The sequence below is a fragment of the Parasteatoda tepidariorum genome, chromosome 1 (assembly GCF_043381705.1).
Source record: "Parasteatoda tepidariorum isolate YZ-2023 chromosome 1, CAS_Ptep_4.0, whole genome shotgun sequence".
NCBI classification, from domain to species: Eukaryota; Metazoa; Arthropoda; class Arachnida; order Araneae; family Theridiidae; genus Parasteatoda; species Parasteatoda tepidariorum.
In genome coordinates, this window is record NC_092204.1 from 20,882,998 (window position 1) to 20,910,688 (window position 27,691).

Here is a 27,691-nt window from a genome sequence, read left to right on the forward strand (position 1 = left end):
AGAATTAAATAAATTTAACAGAAAAAATTTATACTTTTATTGAAATGAGTAAACTGATACAGAGCATAGTTTATATGCCATCAAGATTTTATAATCAATGAATACCCAACTTTATTACTGGTGTATAAGTTGACAGCTTCATTTTTGCAAAATTTTATGGGTTCGAAAAGTCAATTTCTACACAGTGATATTTAGTATAAGATATTTCTGTTCATCGTGTATAAACTAGAGATCATAAAAAATAAAAACATTGGTTGTTAAGAAAACTTTTAATAAATGTTGTCTGCAACAAGTAGACTTCAAAAGAGAAAATAATTACTTTCAAACATTAATTAAAAACAAAAACAACGATGTTCATACCTGCATCCGGTTTAGTTCAATTATAGGACCATGTTGTCTTTCTCTAACCATAGTAGCCTGAAGAACTTTACGAAATGCAGCTTCCTGTAAAATATAAACAAATTAGTATTTGAGATAAAACATAGTTTTATTATTTGCACAGTTTTATAAATAAAACATAGTTTTATTACTTGCACAGTTTTATAAATAAAACATAGTATTATTATTTGCACAGTTTTATAAATAAAACATAGTTTTATTATTTGCATAAAAATAAATCTAAGATCATTACATATTATGATCTGTTTACAAATTTTAAAAGAAAGTTTTATGAAACTGAAAATTTCACCAAAGAAATAAGCTAAAAATATTTATTACAATCGATTTCTAAATTTTTTGCAAACTAAAATGCATTTTTCATTAAGTAGTTAATAAAGTATGTTGAATTATATAAACATAGATAAAAAGTCAAAATTTTTTTAATTCTAAATCAAACTTATTATTAAAGCTGAACCTGCAAAAGCATAGAAATGTTGATTTTAAAAAAAACTTTTTTTTTACAATTTCGAAAATAAACTACTGTAGATCTTATATTCTATTAATGAAGATGTTACAATATTGCGTGGAGTTTCTAGTTAGGACTTATGTGCAACTTAAGTCCCAAATAACTACACTAAACACAATTTTTGAACTTAATGAATATTAACTTCAGTTAATTTATACAGTGTAACCTCCAGGAAAGAACACCTCTATGTAACGACCACCCCTATTTACGACAACTTTCGGAAGGCATGGATTTTTTTCCATAAACTTTGTGTTGAAGAAAACATTTAGAAGAGACCATTAAAACCTCTCCCAGCGACAGGGCAAACTTCTGCACCAAATGCAGAAAAGGTCAAATAAGGAAACATGAAAAAATATCAAAACAATAAATTTAACAAATCAAATAAGTAGATTAAAATGTATTCAAATATTTATGTGAGGCTCTTATTTAGAGAGCTCTTTTTGGCGATACAATCTCATGTTGTAGTTAGAACACACTGAAGATGATGCTACCAATGATTTACTTTTAGAGTTGGAAAGTTGAATTAGAAAAAAAAAGGATTTTAGAAAAAACAAGCATCTGAAACAAACAAATCTCTTATTTTTTTAAAGCTAACCAATTTTTATGATTTAAAGCTAAATGCAAACTTAAACAAAAAGGTAATTGTTTATTCATTTAAAATAACTTTATCATTCATAATTGGTAACACATAATTATATCAATTGAATTGAGATCATTTTTTAAAGATACTAAATTGTATTCATAAATCTGCCTTCTCATAACGCCAACAGAAGTGGCATTTCTGCACCAAAAAAGTTACACTGTCTAAAAGTAATATCTTCTGCAAAAAATCGTGTACCATCAATAACAATTTTGAAGTAAATGGAGGTAACCTCTTAGAACGACCAACCTTCATCAACAAACATTTTACTGTGGAACTGAGAGTGGTTGCTCTCGAGAGGTTTTACCGTATTAACTAACTTTTACCAAAAAATTCATGAAATATGAAAACCAAAAAATGTGATAGCTTTTGATAATTTGATTTATTGTAAAATTTTTGTGAACAAAACGAAATTTAATAGTTCTTAAAATGGACTCAAAATAAATTAAGCAGTTGTATACAAGTGAGCTTCTTTCCAGAAACTTTACATATTACTAACCAAATTAGAATATAACTCAATTAGATTGAATGTAGGCAAAAGAGATGGAAGACATCACACTGTGCAAAATAGTATATATACAGTAAAATTGTAACAAAAAATTAATACTAATAATTCAGTTTTATTAACCAAATTTTTTTTTTTTGATTTTTTGAAAAAAAGAGGAAATGAGTAAAATAAAAAGAAATAGGTTGCTTGGAGTCATGCATTAAGTCTTTACCATGGGCTGAAGCTATTTGTTGTAAGAGTTGGTTCTGATAGATAAGGGGCAACTTTTCTTTTAATTTGCTAAAAATCTTTAGAATTACTTTAGCACTCAGAATTTAAAATTCCACAGTTGCACATTATTTCAAATGCTTGTTAAAAATGTACAAACTCTTTTGTTATCAGCCATACAACTATAATTTTTGGTTATCCAATAGGGCTATTCGTTTTCTAAATTAAATGTGCTCTTTTTGAGAAACACTGTCCTCATCATTTTATGTTTGTTAACAAATATGTCAAACGGCCATTCTTACTTTTAATTTCTTAAGAATTATAAAATGAATTTCAAAAATTAAATTTCTGAGCTATAAGCACATTTACGAAGAGATTTACGTAATTTTACTGAGTTAGATTTCTGTCAGAATGATTGTGCTTGTCACTGTACACCTAACTAATAACTAAAACAGAGCAGGGATCTTTTTATGATTATACTTTTTCGTGCAACATTCATGGATGGCAATTTTTAAATTCATGTTGCATCCAATAAAAATGATTAGTTTATGAACATTTTAAATTGTTCCCATGTGATAAAAAAACCTTTTATTATAATTTTGAGTTTTCTGCCCATATCCTACAAAATCAAAGAAGGTCACTCGCACACTACCGTAACAATACAAACATAACTCTAAACAATAAAATAAAACAATTAAAAAATAATTGAAACAGTGAAAAAGAACTAACCTTTCCTGAAGAAACTAAAAGTCCCCTGAAACTATCATTTTGTAGATCAAACATTGTCACTGATGCACAGAAAAGTTCCGAGAAGTGGTACAACAAGCAATATCGATTTCGTAGCACAGATATTGGAATATCTTTCAAATGATCATATTCCATAGGAACGGAAGAGGGCAATCGTCCAGTATGACTAATTTTACAAGTGGACCAGGCAACACTGTGTGCTGACCCACAGGCAACTTTATTAATTTTTTTACCTGGAATGGATTAAAATAAATTAATAAGTAAATTAAAGATTGCTTCAACAAAACATTATCATTTTAAAGGAAATAAACTGGTGTTAGCTAAACATATAATCAATACAGGGTTGCCACTCAAATCTGGAAAAAAAATTGCCTGTGTTTTCCCTGTACATGTCATACACAATATATTAAGAGGAACATAGCAATTACTGTACTCTTGTGTGAGCTATATTGGGCTAACTATATTTATTAGTTTTAGTTGCTGGAAAAACAGCTGAACATACTTTAATAAAGCTATAGTAAATGAAATAGTTTAGTAAAGCTGAAATATCATGATTAAATATCGCATAGATTACGCTTTGAGTGGTCCCCATTTTTTAAAAGGCAAAAATAAGAAACAAAATTCTCTGTATTTTCCCGGTTTGTAAAGAAAAAAAAATCAAAATTTCCTGCATTTTAGGTGATTTTTAACTTCCCTGTATTTGCCATGTTTTCCCTGTGGAGTGGCAACCCTGCAATATTTAATATGAATTTCTCGAACAAAAAAAACAAAACAAAAAAACTCAGAATTAAACTCTAATGAAAATCAATTTTTTATTAGTATTGAAAAATTTGTGATATTGAAGTTTGCCTAAATAAGAGTATAGACTAGAAATTTAAACATATTTTTAAGGGACAACACTGTGTGCTCTCTGTCCTGTTGTTTTAATTAGCTAGTAAATCATGATAAATTGCACAAAAAAATTAAAGAGCATTATTTTAATTTTAAAATAATATGCATTTCAATTAAAGGTAGTGTGCAAAAAAAAAAAACAAATGACCCTGAATAACTTTGATCTAATGAGCGGATCGTCACGTTCAAGGACTCAATCTTAATGGTTTGAGGGGGTGACCTCAAATATGTTAATTAAGTAGCGCAGGCGATAATTCAAGTAATGAAATCAAACACAAAAACATACTTTCTTTGAAGAAACATAACTTTTTAATGATGAATTTGGATTTCTGACCTCTTGGAAGTATGGTTCTTATAGTTTCATCAGGAGTGCGATCCAAAGTTTGGACCCCTTAATGCTAATTTTACTTATTGCATATTTCGACATAGCTTGAGAACTTTTTAAGTGGATCGAAAAAGTTTTGCACACAATTATAAAATTCGTTTATCCAAAGGTAATTCCATGTAAAAAATATCTTATAAAAAATATTTACTATTATTTTATTTAATAATTAACTATTTCTTCCATCATTTCAAAGACTGTAATTTTATGTGGCAAAATACAAACTTTTTGCGAAATTGATCGAATAGTTCCTGATAAATCGAATTTTAAATCTAAGCCTTTTTTTAAAGTTCGATTTCTCATGAGCTATTCGTTCAGTTTCATTCAAATTTTGTATTTTACCACATAAAATTACATTCTTTAGAATGATGTAAAAAATTGTATACCTTACAATTCAAAAAGTTTTCGACTATTATTAAATAAAATAATAAATAACTATTATAAGTTATTTTTTGCACCGATATTCTTTGGATAAACAAATTTTCAATTGTGTGCAAACATTTTTCATTTCTCTTAAAAAGTTCTCAAGCTATGGCAAAAAATAAGATTAACATTTAGGGGTTCAAACTTTGGATCACTCTCCTGATCAAAATATGAGAACCATATTTCTCAGATTGTACCCCTATATTTTGGGGATCCAAAATCTGAATCCTTCATAAAAAAGGAATGTTAATTCTCAGAATGTATGTTTTTGTGTCTGATTCGTAACTTAAAGTATTGTCTGCACTAATTAATTAGCATTTTTGAGGTCACTCCCTCAAACCATTGAAATTGAGTTCTCAAACCTGAAAATTCAATCCTTAAATCAAAAGTTATTCAAGGTGGCCCGATTATTTTTTTACGCACTGTACATTGAATAAGTATAAGAAACTTAAGAGGAAAATTGCACTCAGACCTGATAAAGCTTGCACCAATCGTGGTCTTTGAATGGCATTGGTAGAACCATCACCAAGCTGGCCTTCATCATTATCACCCCAAGTATAAACTTCTCCTAAATTAAAAATAAAGTTAGCAAGATAAATGAATATAAAATTATCATTTTCCAGCTATTTATTTACAAGAAGCTTCTTTTTAAGCAGAAAAACACTATATTTAAGACCTATACATATTTTACAAACTATACCGTCTCTTGTTAGTGAAGCCCCCCTTTTTCTTGTATTTTAATTTTTTATCTTCATGTCATATTTTTTAAAAATTAATTACTTCTAAATCTTTTAAAAACTTAAAACAGTACAAAATGAAATTTTTTTTTGATAAACTAGTGGTATACAGTTAAAAATTAAAAACTAGATAAAAAATTTATAATAAAAGAATCAAAATTAATATTTTACCTTTAAAATAGTATAAAATTAAAAAATAAAGTATAATAATCTAGTGGTATACAAATACAGCTTAAAAATTATGAGAACTCAGAAAATAATCTAAAATAATATTTCACCTGAATCAGTGGCAACAACGCAATGCAAAGATCCCACAGCTATAGCAATCACTTTTTTATTATGAAGGGATGATACTTTTCGAGGTCTGCGTACATGGTCATCGGTTCCATGCCCTAAACGATGATAATCTCCTTTGCCCCTATTAAAAAAATTCATAATATAATAGAGCAAAAACTTTTTTTTTCATATAAAAGAATAACGCAATCATTTTGTGAAAGGATTGCTGATATTTTAAAATAAAATGTGCCATAATATTCCCTACCAATCATCATTCATATTAGAAAAAAACATTCTGTTTTGTATAAATTGCAATCTATGATAAGTATAATATATGATAAGTACAATATATGATAAGTACAATATATGATAAGTATAATATATGATAAGTATTTACAATACATGATAAATGAATCTTTTAACACCCAAATAATTATTCTAAGAAAACTAAATACATTTAAAAGAAAATATAAACATCAAATTACTTCAGGAACAATTAAATTTCAGAAAAAATTTAGAATAGACAATGGTTTTTAAATTACTTAGTAATTATTAAAATCAATAAAATTGCAACAGTCAGCTGTTTAAATCTATTTGCAAAACACGTGTAAATGTCTCACTTGATAAATAAATTAACTTAATTAATTAATTAACTTGATAAATTACTTAAATTAAGTTACTTAATAAATTACTTAATAAATTAACTTAATTCATAATTAATTAATAAATACTTCTGAGATATATTATATACTATTAAAAGGTGAAATTTTTTGCTATTTAGTAGAACTTATTTTCATAACAAAATTTGTTTTGAATAAATACGATTATATATTAACTACTCTGAAATTAAAATGAAAAATAGAAAAAAATTGTTAATCTATATGGCAAGTAAAGCTTTCATGCATATGCTGTTTTTACTTGGGAATTAATGCACTAATGTATTGATATCTCTAACTATAAAAGAATGCGTTAAAGTGAACTCTAACTATAGTGTGTTAGAGTAATGAAAGTTGTCATTTAAGAGAGACATAGTCATCAAAACTGCTTATTTGCAAAATAGTGCCTGCAAAACACATTATTAGGTACAGTTTCTATTAAATTATGCAAATACAGTGGAACCTCGATTTTTCGTCGCACTAGCGTTAAAAAACGTACGAAGCGGGATAACGTAAAATCAGGGTAAAAAAGAACCAAGAATATGTTTCAAAAATTGATACTTACAAGATGAATTACAAGAAAAAATGCGTAATCTTCACATTTTTTTTAGATACAATTTCAACAAGTTTACATCTGCTATTGCTTTAGAGTTTTTATGCTTTCTAACTCTTGATCAGTTATGGGTGGGTTCTTGCTCATCAGTATTGGAGGGAGCAGACATTAAATCAGATACTGAAGGAATCGAAAAATGATGGAATTTGTTTTGCAATTGATATACACGTCATGTTCTTCGGAAGACCAGATTTTATTTCGAAGGGCCAATATTTCTGTGGGAAACCAAAAGCCTGTGAAGCTTCGTTAAATTTAATGTAATACATTTAAGTTGACACTGTCTAATGCTGTTGAAATAAAATTCAGAGTTTTCAGGACCTTCATTTTTGCATTAAAAGCATCTTGCAATCACTGGTATCAAGAAAAAGATTACCCAACTAGTTGTTTAATGCTACATTCTTTAAATGGCCGAATAATTCCAAGATTTTCAAAGGTTGAAGTCTGCTATAAAAATCCCCCCACCTCCACAAATTTTACAATTTAAGCCCTCCTACTTCATTAAACCAACCACCCTATGCTTTTCCCATCCCAAGATTCTTATTTTGACTCAAGGGTGAAACCCCCTCTTACAGACAAAAGGGACAATAAGGTATAATAGAAAGAATCTCAGAAAAGCTACAAACAGTCTCGTTTTTTTTTTTTTTTTTTTTAAAAAAAAAAAAAAAAAAAAANTTTTTTTTTTTTTTAAGAAAAAAGAAGAAAGAAAAAGAAAACATAGAAAAAGTTCATGCTTTGTAGAGAAAAAATTATTTTGATCAATAAGAAAATTGTATAAAACAGGATATTCTTAAAAATGGCAACATAAAATCCAGGATAATTTAACATTATCTGTATAGACAATTTTAACAGACCAGCAAAAAACCATGTACGAAGTGGGATAACGTTCCAAGCGGACAATCTAAAACCGGGATTCCATTGTATTGCTAAAATAAAGAAAGAGCTGTATTACCAATATTAATAAAAACATAAGGCTTTAATAAATTTACCATGTATAAACACTTCCTGATTTTGTTAGGGCAACAGAAAATTGGGATCCACATTCAACTTTAATGACTCCCATGCCTGTTAGAGTATCGATTTTGACAGGAATTTTACAGCCATCACTGCCACCTCTTCCGAGTTTACCGTAATCACCATCTCCCCAAGACCAGACACAGTCATTGTCTGTTATACACAATGTTTGAGCGTCGCCAGAACCGCAAGCCACATCGACAACATCATAATTCGCAAGAAGCTCAACCTGGAAACATTTATTTTTTACTTATAAAATACATTTTACTAAGAAACATACTAAAACGATAATGGTGTGTACACTATTCTTTTCATTGAAAATTATTGCTATTACTCATTGTTTCATTGAAATTATTGCTATTGAAAATTAATTAAATTAAATATAACTGTTTAAACTCAGAATTAAAAAAAATCCATTGAATCAAAAGAGTACTTCACAAAATTTTCAGAACAACATTGTGAATAATATATAATATTCAACTTAAATTATATCCAATCTAGTAAAAGCACTGGTTTTTGCAGAAATGTTAAAGTCCCATTCACAAATTTTATGAAAGCAAAGTTAAGCTAAAGAGAAGAAATGCTTCAGGTAATTAGGATTACCTTGTAAAGCAGTACATTGGTAACTTCATTCAGAATAAAATACAAACCTGAATACCAAGTACCCAAAATTTTAATTATTTTTTAAAATTTTTGATAGCCATTCTAATAACTATGCGCAACTATATTTTGCAAAAGAAAAACAACTATTATCTCTTATTTGCTAATGTGGTGATACTTCTTAAAAGTTTCATTGCTGAAGAGTTTAGTCAGTTATTTGGTGAGTGCAATTGATAAACATTTTTATTGAATAAAGCTAAAACAATATGAAAATAAATTATAATAATGTCTCATAAAGAGATATACAATTGTTTTAGTACTGTGGTGGAATCAACTGAACTGAATACTTATTACAAATGAAGTAAATTTAATAGAATATGTATATTTAATTCCTGCAAAAATGTTTCTCTTTGCCATTTTTCTCTTTCTTTATTTCTCAAGAGAATTTATTTAGTTTTAATTAAATGTTAAGTTTTAAATCTGAAATGGAATCTAAATGTGAGAACAAAAGGATTGAATTTCGTGTCTTCTCTCATGCTCGAAATTCAAATTGGCTTTAATTGGTGCAACCCATAGCTTTGGATTATTTTTCCAAAGAGATGGAGGTTCCACTCAAGATATTTGTAACACTGGTGTTGTTTCTGAACTATTATCTTTCTGCAATGGCATGCTTCCTTAAAGTACAATGATTAATTTTTAAGAGTTTAATACAGATCCTTCCAAATAGAAAAAATATTGATTGAATAGTAATTGTTCTTTTCAAGACTGGCCACAAGACATTAAAGAAATCACACTTAATCCTGATTAAAGCATAAGTAAAGTAATCAACCAGAACTTAGTACAAAAAATAAAAGAAGTCATATTTACTCTTTTCGGCTTCAGTTCATCTCCACTATCTCCATGGCCCAATCTCCCATAACGACCTTTACCCCAAGTGAAAAGATCACCATTTGCTGTAATGCAAGCACTGTGAGCACCACCACATGCTATTTCAATCACTTTTTCACCACTGAGGCTCTCGATTTTTTTGGGTCTATCACAAGAACTGTAAAGATTAAAGATATGCTTCTTGAAATTCTATGAAAACACCAAGTAGTGAAGAAGTAACAGTTTTTTTATTTCATTAACATGAATGCATAAAGAAAAAAAGGATACAGAACATGCATGTTAACCTTTTTCTTATAACCAACACAACAAATGGACCAGAATGACATGTTTTAGCAAGCAAACCCTGTGTGAAAAGGGTTAAAATGCCAATTTTTCAAAAAAACGATGTTTTGGAGAAATAAATAGAATTTATAGTAGTAAAGTAGTATATTTTTCAAAAAAATTGCTTTAATGAAGGGAGAAAGGGTATGAAAGTTAGGAATGTAATGAAAATTAACCACCACTAATTTTTACTTTTCCATACTAGTTTCATAGAAATAAATTTAGTTATAAATCATTTTCTATTAAACTTGAATGAATCTTAATATGTGAATTTTTCTTTAAAAAATGTCATGTAGATATATAGAAACTGTATATTGTGTAACAAAATTTTACAACAGCTTCCATGATTAAATGATTAAAACTGATGCCTCACGATGACTGTTTTATAGTAAAAAAAAAGATTTTTAAGCCATTTTTCTCCTAGACTAATAATTTTTTAAATAAAACATATGAATACTGATTTTATTATATAGATAAAATATGCCTAGCCCCCATTTTTACAGAGATGCCAACTGCTCCAGATACGCCAAAATAATTTTTAAAAAAACGGTAAATAACTGCAAAGTAAATTTTGCAATTATTAGAGTATTTTTGCTTGCTTTTTAAAAGGTATAGCATGACATAAGTACTATAAAGTGGTGGATTATATAAGCTTACGAATTATTTAGAAATAGTTGAGGATAAAAATCTACTAAGTTGAATTTATTAAACCAAGAATCCCAATTGATAAACTACCACTTTAAAATATATATTTGCTGTCCGAAACAAGTTGGCATATCTGTTTTTACATTTTATTGATATGGTAACTAAAAGTGTTAGCATGCATATTCTAATTATGCACATTATAATTCTTAATGCAGTTTATTATGAATAGATCACTGAAGATAAGAGGTTTTAATAGGGGGTAACTATATGAAGACAATGTATAATATAATATTTTGAAAAATACATAAACCATTAAAAATAAAATTAAACATAGACAGACAAACATAAAATTTATAAATAAAGAAACATTTTCCAAACTAATCATATTTGATACCAAGTTTTTTGCGTAGTAAAGCAGAAAATATTCCGGACACAAATAAATACAAAATATACCTTCTATTTCCATGTCCAAGCTTTCCATCATCACCTTCACCCCAGGAGTACACATCACCTAAACCTGTAAGTGCCAGGCAATGTTTTCCACCTGAATTAACAGCAACTTTCTTTATGGCGATGCCCTGAATACTTTCCAATAAAGTGGGTGATGACACAGAATCTGATCCTCCAATACCCAATCGCCCCCCAGCTCCATAGCCAGTAGCATAAACCTTCAATAAAAGAAATTCAATAAGTGATGATTTTCTTATAAAAAGAATGACCATAAAAACAGCAAGCGAACAAACAATTAAACAATGCAAGTTTTTCTTTCCATCAAATGCACATTTAACAAACATCTACACAAAATGGATACACTCAAGTCTTACAAAAAATTAAAATGTGAATCAATTTGTGTTCAAAGTACTGATTANCATCTAATCTATTAATGCAATTCAAGAAAAAAAAATCAGTTCATTAATAAAATAATAATTTTGAAACAAAGTTTGCGTAACTATTAATAGTCAGAATAAAAGAATTTTGTCCCCATCTCTTTCTCTAAAACTTTTTTTTAAACTTAATGATTTAATGGCTAAGTGGTTTACATCTAATCTATTAATGCAATTCAAGAAAAATAATCAGTTCATTAATAAAATAATAATTTTTAATTTTTTTGGTTTACATCTAATCTATTAATGCAATTCAAGAAAAAANCCCCGGGACAGCCTAGTTCATTAATAAAATAATAATTTTTAAACAAAGTTTGAGTAACTATTAATAGTCAGAATAAAAGAATTTTGCCCCATCTCTTTCTCTGAAACTTTTTTTTAAACTTAATGATTTAATAACATTTTAAAAAAATGCAATTGGAAAACTATGTTTGTAATAATGAACTGAATCATCTGGAGTGGTTTATTTAAAACATCATTATCTACGGTTTGTTTTTAAACTTCATTTCAGTAAAATAGAAAAATCTCATGTTAGATGCTAACACTCAAACTTTCAAACTTTTACTACACATTAACATAAGTCTTTTACTTATAACAGGGGTTTCCAACTTCCATGAGGCCAGGGCCACAATGAAAAACAACAGGCAAATTGCGGGCCGCAGCGCTGTCAAAATTTTACAGAAGACTCTTTTATGTTTGAAGGAACATTAAATATTACTATCAGATTTTCTCAAGTTGTTCATAACAAAAGTATTGAATTACAAATATTAATAAATATTTTCTTCAATAGATATTTTCCAGGATGCAAAACCTGAGAAATAAATTTTTTTGTACCGTTGGTTATGTTAAATTTCACAGAAATGGAGAAATTAGACTTTTTTAACGAAAGAAAAGTATTTTAAACCATATAAATTTTTTACGAAAATTGTTAGCAAAAAAATGACAATATATTTTAGTTCGCGGGCCACAAAAAAAGGCTTCATGGGCCGGATGCGGCCCGTGGCCTGCCAGTTGGTAACCACTGATTTATAATAAACATCTAATAAATAAAAGAGAATATAAGTGATTATAATCATTAAAATAGTAAAGAATTCATTATTTTCGAATTATTTGGTTTAATCATACAAACGTACTCCATACAGTTTAAAAAGAAAAATTAAATATTTAATAAAAAATAATATATATATATAAGACATTTATTTCAAGTGAAACATTCTAATAAATAAAAAATTAACTAACAAAATATAATCCCATAAACAATCTGAAAAAGTATTTGCTAACAGAATACCTAAATAAAGTACCACAATAGTATACTTTTATTTTGTTTTTGTTTTATTATACTTTCCTTTAAATCATAAATTTTTTTTTAAAAAATTAAATTAAAAAATAAAAACTTTTGTCTTTAAAACTAAATCATAAAAGAACCTTACTTTCATATCTGTTGTAACAATAAACAAAGTTTGTTCACCACCAACTATATGGAGAGGTCTTAAGTTAGTGATCGATTCACAGGGAGTAGGTAGTTTGACTTTAGCACCTTCTACCCCACCGAGCTGACCACGGTGGTTATGACCCCAACCATAAATGGTGCCACTTCCACCCCAAGATACTGCCCAATCTTCAGGTCTCCTGAAATAGCGAATAACACTTTAAGATTTCAAATATTTAAATCAAACTTTTTATAACATAAAACATAATATTTAGGAAGCTTCATGGTTTATAAATTGAAATAAATTTTTGTGTGACTTAATTAAGCTTATTTTAGAAAAAAAAACTATTATTTTCTACTTTTTGACTCAAAATAAAAGATACTTGGAAAAGAAATCACCTCACTTCAAACTTTCGAATAAATAAATAAAAAAATTAAAATTAAATAAATAAAATAACTAAAAATAAAAAAACAAATAATAAATAACTAAATAAAATAAATTGTAGTAAAATTATACAAACCACAAAAATAGCATCAAAAAAGTTATTTAACCCACTGGCGGTTATGCACATAAAAAATCTCATTTTAACCTGCAGTGTTCTCTGCATAGCAAAACCGGTTTTTCCATGTTAATGGATAGGAGAATTGTGTATAGGGGAGAAACATTCTCTCAATTTTGCCCATTTCCTTAACCGCCAGTGGGTTAAAAATCATTAAGTAATTTAGGAATTCATTTTGAAGATACATTTGAAGAAAAAAAAAGAGAATATTACGTTATATTAATTCTAAGTTTAATGTGAGTTTTATTTTCAAAAGCTGGTATTTTCATTACCCATATTTTAGTACCAAATTTAAATAGAAGTAAAACAAACTTAAAATCTTTGTAAAAAAATATTTTTTTCACAACAATATACATCTTATTAAAATTTACCAGAATAACAGAATTTTACAAAGCAGCACAGTATTAGATTTAAATTCTACAAGATTTTTATTTGAACAAATTACCACTCACTGTAGTTTCTTTGTAATAAACTTAACGTACAATACAATTAAAAAACAATTTGGTCACTTTACCCAAAATATAATTCTCTGACTTTTTTTTTAAATTATCAAAATATACAATTTATATTTTGCCATTAGATTAGCTAACAAAATGCAAAGAAAATAAAAAATACCTGTTCACCCAAAGAACTAGCTGTTCATCATGCTGCTGTTTAAATTGAGCATGATCTTCATGCTCATAAGAAACACTTTCTTCCTCATCAGCCATTTCCCAAATTTTCTTCCGAACCTCTTCGCAAAATGGTTGAGGCAGAGCGGCACGTTCAGTTAATGAGGCGCAGACACGAGAGGCGATGCAGTACCTTCTGAACCACAACCATTTATGACTGTCATTGCATAAAGGGAAACTATCTAGCTTCAAATCACAGGCCAAAGCAACCAAAACCTAAAATTAACACAATATGTTCAAATTTAAGAAACATACAAAATATAAGCTTGCAATTTCGATTCAAATTATTACCAATTTATTAAATAATAATTATCCCCCGGGACAGCCTGGTTGGTAAGGCGCTGGACTCACATTCGTGAGAATGGGAGTTCGTATCCAGCCAGTCAAAGACTACCTGTTTAGTAAATGGTGACTGGTACACGCTAAATCTGTCAATACATAAAGTCCTCCATGTTCCTTTAACAAATTATACCTCTCTTGGAGATTGATTGTTCTGTGGTTCATGTCGAAATTAAAATCTGTGGGTGAATGAATGGGTCTGCCCAATAAAGGGGTGTGATGTATGGGTGCGGCAGAATTCAAATTCTTGGCCATAGATGGCACTGTTGAGAAAACAAGAACAATTGCACCCCTAGTGCCTTAATGGCCAACAACAATAATTATGACGAAAAATATTATTTACCTTGAAATAATTAACATGCATTAGATATTTTCCAGCTCTTAATTTGGTATCTTCCTTTACTAAGTCATATTATACACTATAATTAAAGTATTACTATTATTTACCTTAAAATAATCACTATGCATTAGATGTTTTCCAGCTCTTAATTCAGCCTCTTCATATTCATACTGACGAAGTAATATCATTGGTAAATCCTTCACTAATTCCATAAGAGAAGGTCCAAAGGGCAACTGCAAAAAATATGATTTGTTCTCAAATTTAAAGGTCAATCATTTATTACAAAATAAAGCTTTGGAATCTATTCATTAATGAAGAACAAGTGGATGAAGGGTTTATGTGACATTTCAATGAATGCAAATTTGTATAAATTCCCTATAAAAAAATGAAGTTTATGAAGCCAAGTGCACTTGAATCCTTCTTCTACTTTAAAAACATTCTTAAACTGCCACTCAGTACCTTCATCCACTGAAAATTTCAAATTAAGAAACACAGCAAAATAAATTAATATCGTATAGTTAAGTAAAACTAAATTAATAGTTTTACCTGTGAAATCTCACTTAGTTTATAAATGTCACTTAAACCCTTTTCACACTCAGCTCTTCAAATTAAGGCTCCTATACTATCAGAGCTGACCTATCAAGCAATATTGGAGCAAACAAGTTCGCAAGTTAACGTTATGTTAGTATTGTGCTTATGTTAGCTTTTAGCTCCAAAAATAGATGATAAGTCGGCCTGTCTAATTCAGGGGCTCTACTTCAAATATATTGCAATCTTTACATCATAGTTTGTCATGATGGCTCAGTAGTTAAGGCACTGAACTGTCATTGTGACAGGGTTTCGATCCCCAGTGGTGGCTTAAAGTACATCTAGCTTCAGATAGATGCAATGCAATGACACTATGTGGCCTGCATGCAATGACACTATCATGCCAAGTTGTGGGGTCTGGTTCAGGGTTACGTTTTTTTTTTTTTTTTTTTTTTTTTTTTTTTTTNTTTTTTTTTTTTTTTTTTTTAACAAAGGATTACATTTTTTAACATTAACTTAATATGATTTTTAATTATTTAAATACAATAGCATAATTATATTTCCTTTTTTTTTAGAATTTTAAAGTCACGTTTAGAAGCTATGTGTTACAAAAATTACATTGCTGGCATTAGTTCCCTCAAATTCAAATAGAACATACACATTAAAGTAATAATAACAATTGGGAAACTTCCTTATATGACACATATTATGAAAAAGATTTTTATTAAAAAACAAAATTTACCAAATTTTTCGGTTATAATTGACTCTTTCCTTTTTTTAATCTAAGTCTTATTTATTGTATAAATAAAGAATTTTGCTTTACTACCGATCTAATCACAAAGTGTTTTAAATGTGACAAATATTGAAACTCAAAAGGAAAAAGTACTTTTATTTTATGAAATGAAAATACATACATTGAAAAAAAAAAGCAATACTTTACATACCTGTACTTCAAAAGATGAGTTCGCGTAAGTTTCAACAATAAACATGTCTGAGTTTTCTACATTACTCACTGAACAAATTAATTGGCGAAGTTTATGTAGAGCCCACATTCTTTGACAAGGATCTAAAATATAAATTATGATGAAATATTTAAAAAATAATCCAAGAAAATAGAATAATAATATATATAGTTGAAATAAAAGTAAAAAATAAACACCATTACTTCTAGAGACATTTATTCTTAAGCACAAAGATCTAAATAAATGAATAAGTGACCGTAGTTCATTGAAAAATATTTTAGAGTAAATGACAGTTATATTTGAAATTTTCTGTAATCACTTTCAAGTCTATATAATTTAAAATATCATATAATTATAAATTTCAATGAAGAAAAGATTTAAATTTATAATATATCATGCTATTTTTTATGTTTTTTTCTATCAGCATAAGAAAAGTAGCAAATAATTATTGAATATTATTAATTATTAATAACTACTTGACACTTACTAATTGTCATCGTACTACATAATTCTCTTTTTTAAAATTACAGTTAAGTATTATTACCTACAGAGTTTCTAGAGAATTTTTTTTAATTTGTATGATGTAAATTTTTTTAATCGTACTTAACATTCTGATAGAATAAAAGTATGATTCTACCAATAATTTAATCAAAATTTTTTTCTAACTTTAGAGAATAATAAATTTTGTTAAGAATAAAACATTGTATACAAAATAATAAATTGTCATATTTGTAGTTCATTTCAAAATAATCTAAATGCATAAGAATGATAAAGAAATTTTATAGTTGTTTGCAACTCTATAGAGCAAAGAATAATTATAAAAATTTCGAACAAAAATGTCCTATTTTATTACTGTTTGTAATATTTATTGAAACTAAAAATAAAACAGACAATTATTTGAAAACTATTCATTACAACCAAAATTAATGCAAGGAGCACTTCTATTTTCACACAACTTTAAGTTCAATAAAGAAATTATGTTTTTGATCTACAACAAATAGAATACACAAAGCAATAAAATATGCACAAATGAAATTTATGCAGATATTTGAATGCTATAAACAAGTATGATCATTATCATTAATGTAAAGAAATAGAAATTTTTGTGTGTCCTAAGATTTCTGTTTGACGCCCGGTGGTTGAGTGGTAGCGCTTTGCGCTCCCGTGCCACAGGTCCTGGGTTCGGTCCTCGGGCCGGGCAAGGTTGACTCAGCCTTTCATCCCTTCGGTGGGTCGTTAAATGAGTACCAAGCATGCTTGGGAACTAAACACAGGGGGTTTCACGTTCGGCTGACCACCTAACCGGTTTAGTTTAGCTTAAGGTTGTTCTTTAAAGGCTTTGTTGTGGTATAATACTAACTACACTTTTTAGTAAAAAATAAGCCATTTTTATAACTGTTGCTAGTATGAAAGAGTTACCTGACAGTCAAATTAAATTTCATCTATCTTTAGCCAATATTTTATATTATAATTCAGAAAATGGAAAGGAATGTCAATATGAAAAGCCACAGTTTCGAGAAAATAAAAAAATCATTTGTGATATAATTTTTTTAATACTTGAAAAAATACCTAACCCCATTATTTAGCATAAAAAAAGCAAAAATTAAGATTCATTGAATTATTTTTTTTTTGTTGAAAGATCACACCAAGTCAGCAATTTTTCTGAAATTTTAATATTCTTTTAAATATATAAGCGTTTTGTCCACTTATTTTTCTTTAAATCAATTTCAATATTTTTTTTAGCAATTAGAATAAATAATTTAAAATTAAAGAGTTGGTTTAAGCTTATTTTTCTTTACAAATAAGCTTTTAAAAATGCTCTTAATCAATTTAACAAGTACTTAATACAGTGCCTTCTACTTCGTTGATGACAAACATTTGACCCTGTAATTATTATAAACACTAGTCTAAATGAAAGAAATTTCAAAGGTAAAAACATTACTCAGTGAGCCCAGTTGTGCACAAGAAGCCAGAGAAGATGCAAGCCGAGATAACACTTTCCCATCAGAAGATAAAAAGATTTGTTTCTCCAGAAGAGATTGTACTAATTCAATGGATGGGCTTGACATGATAGATCTATCGGATATGTCTTCGTTTAAACACTGAGGAAGAACTGGATATACAGTAAACCGGAATCCCCAGCCATTTACAGATCCGTCAGTATCAAATTTCCAGCGTAACTCATTTCCAGGAATGTGTAAATTACTACACCAATCAGCCCAATCTCTACCTAAACAATGAAAAATAAAATTAATTGCTTATAATTCATGTAAATAAAATTAATCAGCACAAAGTGAAACATGTCCAAACCAATCAGGGAAACACTTATTCAAATCTAACCTGATCTAATAGCAATAAGTTTAGACTTTTCATCAAATATTTTCAAGGCATCATGTCGACGCTCGGTAGAACATTGTCGATCAAATTCTACTCTCAAATACACAGCATCTAGAATAAAAGATTCAAATAAATATTAATTTTGCTTATCATTCAATTGTGTACAATAAACTTTTAAATAAAAAGCAAACAATATGAAAGTTAATAAAAAATTACAAGACCAAAATTTGATTAAATTTAACTTGTGGTTATTAGTTGATACCTCGTTAAAATTTTAAAAATGACTTAACATGAGAAAGTAGTTTAAATATCATCTAATATTAGTGAAATATTCAACAAAGATAATTGATTTGCTTTGAACTCAGGGTTTCGCAAAATAATCAATATACATGAAATGTCTAAGGAATAAATAGACATTTTTATCAGCAAATTTTCCTTTTATACAGCCCAAAGTTCCATATCCTGAAGTACGTTTTCAGGAAAGGGCGATATTTTGGACATTCTAATTTAATCTCCTTTCCATGTTCAAAATAATAATTATAAATAAATAGAAATATAATACAACTAAATAATAAAATGAAATAAATAAAATAGAAATACAAAATAAATAAATTAGAAATACAAAATAAATAAATAGAAATACAAAATTAATAAATAGAAATATACAATGAAATAAATAAAATTATAAAAGAAAGAAACAAAGTAATAAATAAATAAAAAATAATAAATAAGTAAAAATTGTAAATTTTCTTTAAACCATGAATATTAATGACACTGAATATCAATAATAATAAAAAATCACAGCAGATAGACAATATTTCCGGATGAAAGAGTTTTTTTTTAATTGTAAAATGTAGATGTGGTAGTTAACTAACTCGAGCATTTTTATTTTGGCAATCGTTAATACTGATTGCTTTCATTGATGTAAAAACAATTCACAAAAAGAAAGTCTTACCAGGAATTTTAACAGTGCCATGTAACATAGCATTGTCAGGGTATGGATGTGGAGATTCTTGAACAACAGGATTGGGCATCTTGCGTCTCGTTGAAAGATCTTCGGTAACATCTTCAAGTTCGGTAACACAAGCTTCTAAAATCATTTCTCGAATCTAAAGATTAAAAGTTTGTTTGCTAAAATGCACACACAAATTATTAGAATTTTTCAATAAATACACTTTATAGCAAAAATAAATTAACGGATTACAAAACTACATATAAAAAACCGTTTAGATGATACAGCATGTATAAAACATCGGAAATGGTACATCCAGAGATTATACTGTTACTAATAGAAAATTATATGAAATACTTACAGGACTACAGGTTTTGCTCAGATTCCCCAGCACAGTTGAAAGAACATCCTTTGCATTTTCATTCATCCTTCCAGCTACGGCCAACTTCAACAAATCTATCAAGACGCGAACCTCATCTAGTGAAAGAATGTTTGCAAAATCTTCTGTATCTATTTCAGGGGCAACCATTAGAGGACAGACCTATTTAAACAGAATAAAAGTTAAAATTAAGTTGTAAGACATAAGACAGGAAGTTTAGAAGAGTGGAAGAAATGGTACAAGCAAAAATAAAATTTAAGATAAAAAATATCTTTAAGAAAGACAAGGAATACATACTAGGATTTAATTATTAACATTGTAACACATAAGAATATTAATCAATACTAATCTTTGTTTATCTTACTAGGAGACTCTGCCCCTTATTGGCATCAGTTACAAATATATATTGATTGCTTTGCAAAAATTTTTGCATCTTGACAAAAATCAGATTGTTATATCAAATTTAAAAGACCTTTCTTTATTGTATTAACACAAATTTAGTTTCAGATTTTACTGCAATAAAAAACCTTACAAACCTAATCATATTGCTTGGTTACTTTAGCAATTTCATCTGCAAAACTTATTTTTTTTAAATTTTTATTTAAATTTTGTTTATTTTTAAAACTGGTTTGTCAAAGTGATTATTTAACAATAGTGCAGAAAGTTAACTCCTTCTACTTCTTTACAATTTCATAAATGTTAATTGTAAAAGAGAAACTAAATTTGTTTACAATAAAATGCTGCATAGATATATGCACGTATCAACTATAAATAATACTAAGAAGGGATACAAAATGAATGGTACAGACAAACATTGTTAAATAAGGAAAGACATAATAATTAATTTACCCTTAAATGTTCAGATAATTTTTATTAATATTTTCATAATTATAGACAAAGATATCTGAATCTTTTATTTTTATTAATGGTCATATTGTATGATGTTTTGATACAGTAAGAATACACTAGAAACAATCAGATATAATTAAACAACATTCTAAAAAATTATCTCTTAGTTTGTTGGCTTAAAAACATAGTTTATGAAAGTAATTTTTTTAAATTTTATTTCTTGTTTTTTTCGATATTAAATTTAGAATGTTTCTATGAGAGAAAACTATATGATTTTATTTTAATAAAAAAATAAAGTTTAAAAATTGAAGGGAAACAGAGTTTTATGGTTGACAAGCAACTATTTTCTCCAGAGACCATTCTGTACAAATAAGAGCCAGAAAATTTCTATACCTTCTATAGTTATTAATTTATTAGCACTTATCTGGAAGACACAAGACATTACATTAATGCAAAATACATAAATAATATAAGAATTTATTTTTGAATAAGAAATGTAGTCATTGTTATTTCATTCAAAGACATGTATTAGCTTGTTAGCAGATGAAAATACCCACTTAAGTAAAATGCACAGCTAATTCTTTTGTTAAGATGCTTTTTTTTACTACTAAAAAAATTAAGGTAGCACACATACTTTATTTACGCCACACTAGAGCTGCACAATTATGGCTATTGGCGATGGTCTAGGGAACATCACCGAGATGATCCGAAGACATACCATCGCAATTTTGATCCTCTGCTGAGGGGATGGCTCCCCCGCTTCGGTAGCCTGACGACCTGCATGCGAAATGAGCATTTCACGGTAGAAGAGTTCAATGAGAACTGATACCGAAAATCCTCGGTCCCTACACAGGCTGATCAAAGTGGTCACCCACCCGCTTACTGACGGCAGCAAGTGATTGAATTCGGTGTTTTATTGGGACTATCAGTCCACTGTGGGACGTAAAAAACTGACAAGTAATTGGTAAGTGGCAATACATCATTACATGTCATACATATCTTTCCATGAAGATACAGACTACCAATCAATTTTATTTAGAAATAATAAAAACTTACAGGTTCATAATTTGATATTTTGCTTGCAACACTTCTCAAAATAGATGTTGGTGAAGCTTTCAATGAAGAACCTCCAGAGCTTGACATAGAGTTAAATGAAAACCTAGACAAGCGTTCTTCATCATCGCTTGGAGTCTGAAATAGAAGATCCAATAAGCCATAACATCTCTAACTCTCATATTCATATACAACTTCAAATATAAGGTGATAACAGTTTTATGGGCTTTGGCTGAGTTTGAATTTATATGTTTAATGATACTTTTCATAGGCTTAAAAAAAGAGCCATGATATAAATTTGCAACACTATCTGCATTAAAAATGATTTTCCTCAAAAAAAAAATTAAATTTCATTATTTAAGAAAACAAATAAGTGAGCTCACTTTAGAACCTTTGATGAGAGAGTTGTTTTCATTAGCCAGTACATGACTTACTCTGCTTATGTCAGAAATATCTGAAAAGAGTGATTCTATATCCTGTTTAAAAGATACTGAATTCTCTTTATTCAGTGACAATGCAAGGCCTGCATGAGGTGTAAATGCAGACACCACTGCTTCCCTGCAAAATTAACAAACAAATAAAATAAAAATTACATGAACCATCTTTTAAAAAATTTTTTGAAGTAACAAAATGGGTGATTTTAAAATTTAAGGCATTTTTGGAATTGAAATTGTTTAAAATTAAAAATGATCATGCTGGTGATTAATATTCTAGTATATGTCCTGCACTGGAATGAACTTGCACAAACTGAATTAAAATTTAGATCTGTGGAGATATTATAAGTCATCTTTAACTAAAAAATACATTAACAGGTAACAGCTTGGACAATTTTGATATTTTTTCAATACCACACGTTAATTTTTTAGGCTTAAAAAATTTTAGCTTAAATATGGTTCACAGACTTACTTTGCAAATGATAAGCAGTTACTAAAGCTTCACTAACTTTAAAAACTAATTAACTTTAAAAAGTTAGTAACAGACCGAACAACATTAAAAAAAAAAACTTTTGAAAATCCAAAAAATTTTAAAAGTAATCTTTCATCACAAGATTTCTTTAAAAATGATTATTCCTACATACTAAATCACAAAAGCAATATTAAAAATGGTAATATCATCTACCGATTAATTTTAAAAGTTATTATATTTGGTAACAGATCTGACAGTAACAGACTGGACACTACTTTTGGATAACAAAAAACAACAAATATCTACCAGAAAATTTAAAAAAAAAAAATCAAAGATATCTGCTAGATATATTTAAAATTAATTTTTCAAAATATTTAAATGTTTTAAAGTTATTTTACATATTAAAAATTGGTAAACTGTAACAAAGAAATTTGATGTTGTTATTTTGGACAGTCTATTTTCTAGAATTGATCTCTATTAAAAATTTATAGAAAGTAAAGCGTTTGACAAATTCATATAATATTACACATAATAAATTTTTGGCAATCACAAACATCTAAGCCAATTCTATCTAAGCTAAGCCATATTCACCAAACTATTAAATTCCATAATAAAAAATATTCTTTTCTATCAGACATCAAAAATGCCATAAAAAAATCATAAATCAAAAATTTCTCAAATTTGAAATCCACCCATAAAACTAATATTGCAAATCATGCTTTATTTATTAGTTACAATTAATAACAACAGTTCAAGATTTTTCCTTCGTGCATTGTTTTACAAAATTTTGACAAACTGCATTATTTCAGATTTTTTTTTAAAAAAAAAATCACTTAAATTTTCAGTTATACATTAAATATTAGTTTATAACATCGTATTTTTATGAACTTGGTTTTACAGTGACAAAATAAGTAACTTTTTTAATGAAAAGCTAACTCTAATTAAAACTTTTAGAAACTCTATGAATGCTTCTCTTTCAAATAAATAAATAAAAAATATGTCATTACATGCACAGCTTTTACTTTTAAAAAGTTTTTATATTATTAAGATTACAGCAATAATTTGCATAGTAAAACAATGGTAATAGATTTTTTATATATATTTATATATTGCTTTTACAAGATCCAGTTTTAATAAAATTATTTTGGAATTTTAAACGAAATTTGAATTTTTAGAATAAAATTTTATTCATACGATAGTTTTCATGAATTGGTATGGAATTTTTAATAGTAAAATAAGTAACTTTTATAGACAAAAAACTACTTCTATTGATAAATTTAAGAGGCACTCGTGAATAGATCATAAGTCAAAGCTGTATAAAGAAGTTTAATGTTTTTTTATTAATCAGTTAACATATAATATTCAATGTATAATTGATATTCAGAATGAATAAATTGAGATAATTTTAGAAGATGTTTACCTTGCAATATGAATCTGTAACGCATGCAAGAGATTTTGGAGGCCTTGTTGTTTTTCCACATCAGACAAAGAAGATAAAATAATTCTCGACAAAGAAGGTCGAGTCGATTCTTTTTGATTTGATAGAAACGCTTTACATTTGATAGGTGATTCTTTCGTTTCTTGAATTTCAGAATCATTTTTCTTAACTGGAAAAATATATATAAATACTAAAAATTAGAAAAAAATAATGAAAAAATTTTTTTTATAAAGAATATCAGGTTAACTATGGACCTGGGCACTGCTCTTGAAAGAAAAATTGCATTTTCGACACTATTTTTTTGTGTGCATATAACAATATAGCATTAGTGTTATACATATTGAGCAAAAAGCAGTTATTGAGAGAGATATATGCTAAGATAGCTTTTTCAGATTAAATAGAATGTGGTTTGTTGGGACTTAAATAACAACATTATAAACATTCAACATAAATGTTACATACAAGTATCTTAAAAGTTAAAAGAAATATGCGTGTAATGTATCTACCACTACAAAAATATAATTTCAATTCACTAGTATATAAGACATGTTAACTCATTTCTATGGTGGTTGATAGATGAAGGATGACATTGTCGATAGCCACTCTCCCACAATGTGATACTATTACATAAAAAAGTGCTAAATATAAAAGTATCTTCCCAATTAAATACTCAAATTTTTCTGGGCAAGTACATCAAAAAATATTTCTTAAAATAATTTTACCTGATGACACAGCTCCTAAAGGATCGTGAGACACAGGGAAAAATACAAGTTCATTGGCTTTCGGATTTTTCATTTCATATGTTATCCAGGCAACACTATGTGAAGAGCCACAGGCTACTTTGGTGATCTTCACATTGTCCAATCCCTGGACCAGTGAGGGTTTGCGGTTGACTGTGGTTGTCCCATTACCTTGCTGACCATGATCATTGTCTCCCCAAGCATATACCTGAAAGAGCATGAATAAGAAATACCTTTCAGGTATTTTCTAAAATCAATACATCATCCTGTTTTATATTTTTTAAATGTATCTTTGTTTTCGGATAATTGATAATTAAGATGAAAAAAAAATTTAATATAGTCAAACCCCGCTATAGTGAACACTGTTTATAGTGAACTCCCGGATAGTGTGAACGAAATGTTCGGTCCCGTGCCTTGCTATACACGTACGTTATTTTTTGTGGATATAGTGAACTAAAAAAGTGAGGAAGTTGGATATAATGAACTTTTTTCTGTCTTCGACTGAATTTTTTCTTCATTTTTTAAAAATAATTTTGAAATGTCTACTTCAAAATAAATATTCATACTGATTTTTAAGACCATCCATAAGAGTGAAATGTAGCGATAAGCATTTTCCCTTGTTTTCTTCTTTTATCTCCCTTTTCCATCCCTAAGCAAAGGCGAACCCAGCCAGATGTATGGACAAATTTTTCCCTGCATCAGCTAAAGATCACTAACTTTTTTTGTACGCAAAACGAAGAGTAATAAAAATAAAAGCAAGTTATCAAATTTTTTGTTACTATGCATTATTTTTCAGTCATTTTTGTATTTAATTTTGCTGGTTATTTATTTAAATAATGTATAATAAAAAGGAGTACGGAACTATTAGTTAAAATTGTTTGCGGAACGGATATAGTGAACCAAAATTTCGGTCCTTTGAAGGTTCACTGTATTAACAACACATTAATTCTCGCCAGTTTAAACAAAAATAAACGTTAATCTTAAAAAAAATATTAAACAGGAAAACAAGCAGTAAACTATTGAACCGAAGTTACATACAATAGCATGGATTTCTACCTTCAAATTTGTGAGGAAATCTTAAAGTCATTAAACATTATTTTATAAAACTAGGTTTTTATTTTCTAGTCTTAAAAATTATTCGTACAATGAGAATCCATGAGACAAAGTTGTTGTAACAGGGGGAGTAGCCAAATTATTCAACAAAAAATAAGCATTTTTAAGCACTTTTCAAGCACCCAAAAGATATTTTTAAGCACCTTAAAAAAATATCATAATTGTGCAGGGTTGGAAACTTTTTGACAATTGGCTGTTTTATCTTGTTTCAAACATCATGTCAAAAAAAGAGAAATTTTAGCATTGTTTTTGACAATTGTTAAAAATCATGACGTTTTAAATCATATAAAACAAATGGCGTTTTCATACGCTACAATAAGCTGAAATAGATTGGGGTAGAATGAATTGAGAAAACATTGAATAGAAAAATGTGAACTGTGTCTTTTTGCATAATTCTCAGCTAAAATCAACGCAGTAAAGGAAAAATCTCATTTTGAAAAAGGAAAAATTAAGCACTTTAAAAAACACCCAATGAAAAAAGCACCTTTAAGGGCTTTTAAAAAACGAACATCGAAAATAAGCACCTTTAAGCATTTCTTAAAAATGCTACGCATCCTGTGTAATGTTATAATTAATGAAACATACTTGTCCGGTATCTGTAACAGCCAAGCAATGAAGAGCACCAACAGCAACGTGTACAATTTTTTTCCCCTTCAAGGGTTCCATCACCTGAGGTTTCCTAACATGATTTTCATCACCATGCCCCAATCTAAAATAGTCACCTTTACCCCTATGAATATATAATTATGAGAGAATAGATAAATATTCGTTACCTTATTTATAATAAAAAATAAACATAAAATATTTTGATTTTGAAGTTTTTATGTTCTAAATTGCAAAATCTAAAGTAAAGTTTGTACAGCAAAAATTCTTGCATTTACGCAAGAATACATATTTATTTACTGATAGTATAAAAAAATTACACTAAAAGGTAGACACATAATGATTTACATTTCATAAAATATGCCATGTCGATACAAACTGTTCTAAATATAACTTACATGTATGCAGTAAAAGTACATTATAACCACAATTCAAAATAGTAGACGGAATTGCTGTTACAAACAGCTTGTCTCTATAAGCTAATACCGATATTTAAAGTTGAAATAGTTATATAAAAAGGACTTGAGTGTTTATAGCATGCTAAAGGCCTGTTTATGCGGTCCAAGTTCTTGAATCCGAAAAATTGGAGGAATTTCTCTGTCCAAGAAATTGGATTATTTGTCGACACTATCCTAGTTATTGAATACAAGAAACAAATGAAATAAAATAAAAATATGACCACCGAAGCCGACGTCTTCAGGGGGTACTGGCCTCGGTAGCCATTAAAAACAAAACCATTTCTATTTGAGGGAGAAGCAAAAGCTTAAAATATCTCCCTCAGTACCCCGATGGTTTTGTATAGAGGTCCAGGAAAAACAAGATACATTCAAAATAATTAATAATACTTACAAAAGTTTAAAATAACTAAATAAATTCATAATAACATAAATAAACCGTAACAGATCAATTTATTTGGACTAAAATATATGAAAACAGACAACAAAATGACTTAATCTGATGCTTGTTTGTTGGCATCATAAGACCTAAGACGCTGATTGGTGAAGGGAGGAAAAACCTGGATGGAAAGTAGAACATGCTCTACTATCGTCCAAGGACTTGAACCAAGTACTTGGATGATCGTTTACACAAGCAAAACAAGCAAAACAAGTTTCCATGAATATCAATCAATCTTTGTCCAAGAACTTGGATCGTCTAAACA

At 28.3% G+C, this 27,691-nt stretch overlaps 1 protein-coding gene across 1 annotated transcript in view; it reads right to left on the reverse strand.

The window, feature by feature from the left end:
• Positions 1-27,691, reverse strand: part of LOC107445810 (E3 ubiquitin-protein ligase HERC2) — a 129,383-nt gene that overhangs the window by 12,696 nt on the left and 88,996 nt on the right. Inside the window, exons 58-77 of the mRNA XM_071178954.1 lie at positions 26,515-26,659; positions 24,799-25,024; positions 24,059-24,245; positions 22,116-22,290; positions 21,736-21,870; positions 19,813-19,992; positions 19,455-19,608; positions 18,503-18,610; positions 18,105-18,392; positions 16,145-16,266; positions 14,780-14,905; positions 13,938-14,209; positions 12,764-12,962; positions 10,903-11,117; positions 9,463-9,640; positions 7,971-8,224; positions 5,718-5,857; positions 5,175-5,270; positions 2,989-3,239; positions 361-444 (exon numbers count right to left, since the gene is read on the reverse strand). Of these exons, the coding sequence (XP_071035055.1) occupies positions 361-444; positions 2,989-3,239; positions 5,175-5,270; positions 5,718-5,857; positions 7,971-8,224; positions 9,463-9,640; positions 10,903-11,117; positions 12,764-12,962; positions 13,938-14,209; positions 14,780-14,905; positions 16,145-16,266; positions 18,105-18,392; positions 18,503-18,610; positions 19,455-19,608; positions 19,813-19,992; positions 21,736-21,870; positions 22,116-22,290; positions 24,059-24,245; positions 24,799-25,024; positions 26,515-26,659 (3,535 nt within the window). The remainder of the gene's footprint in view (positions 1-360; positions 445-2,988; positions 3,240-5,174; positions 5,271-5,717; positions 5,858-7,970; positions 8,225-9,462; positions 9,641-10,902; positions 11,118-12,763; positions 12,963-13,937; positions 14,210-14,779; positions 14,906-16,144; positions 16,267-18,104; positions 18,393-18,502; positions 18,611-19,454; positions 19,609-19,812; positions 19,993-21,735; positions 21,871-22,115; positions 22,291-24,058; positions 24,246-24,798; positions 25,025-26,514; positions 26,660-27,691) is intronic.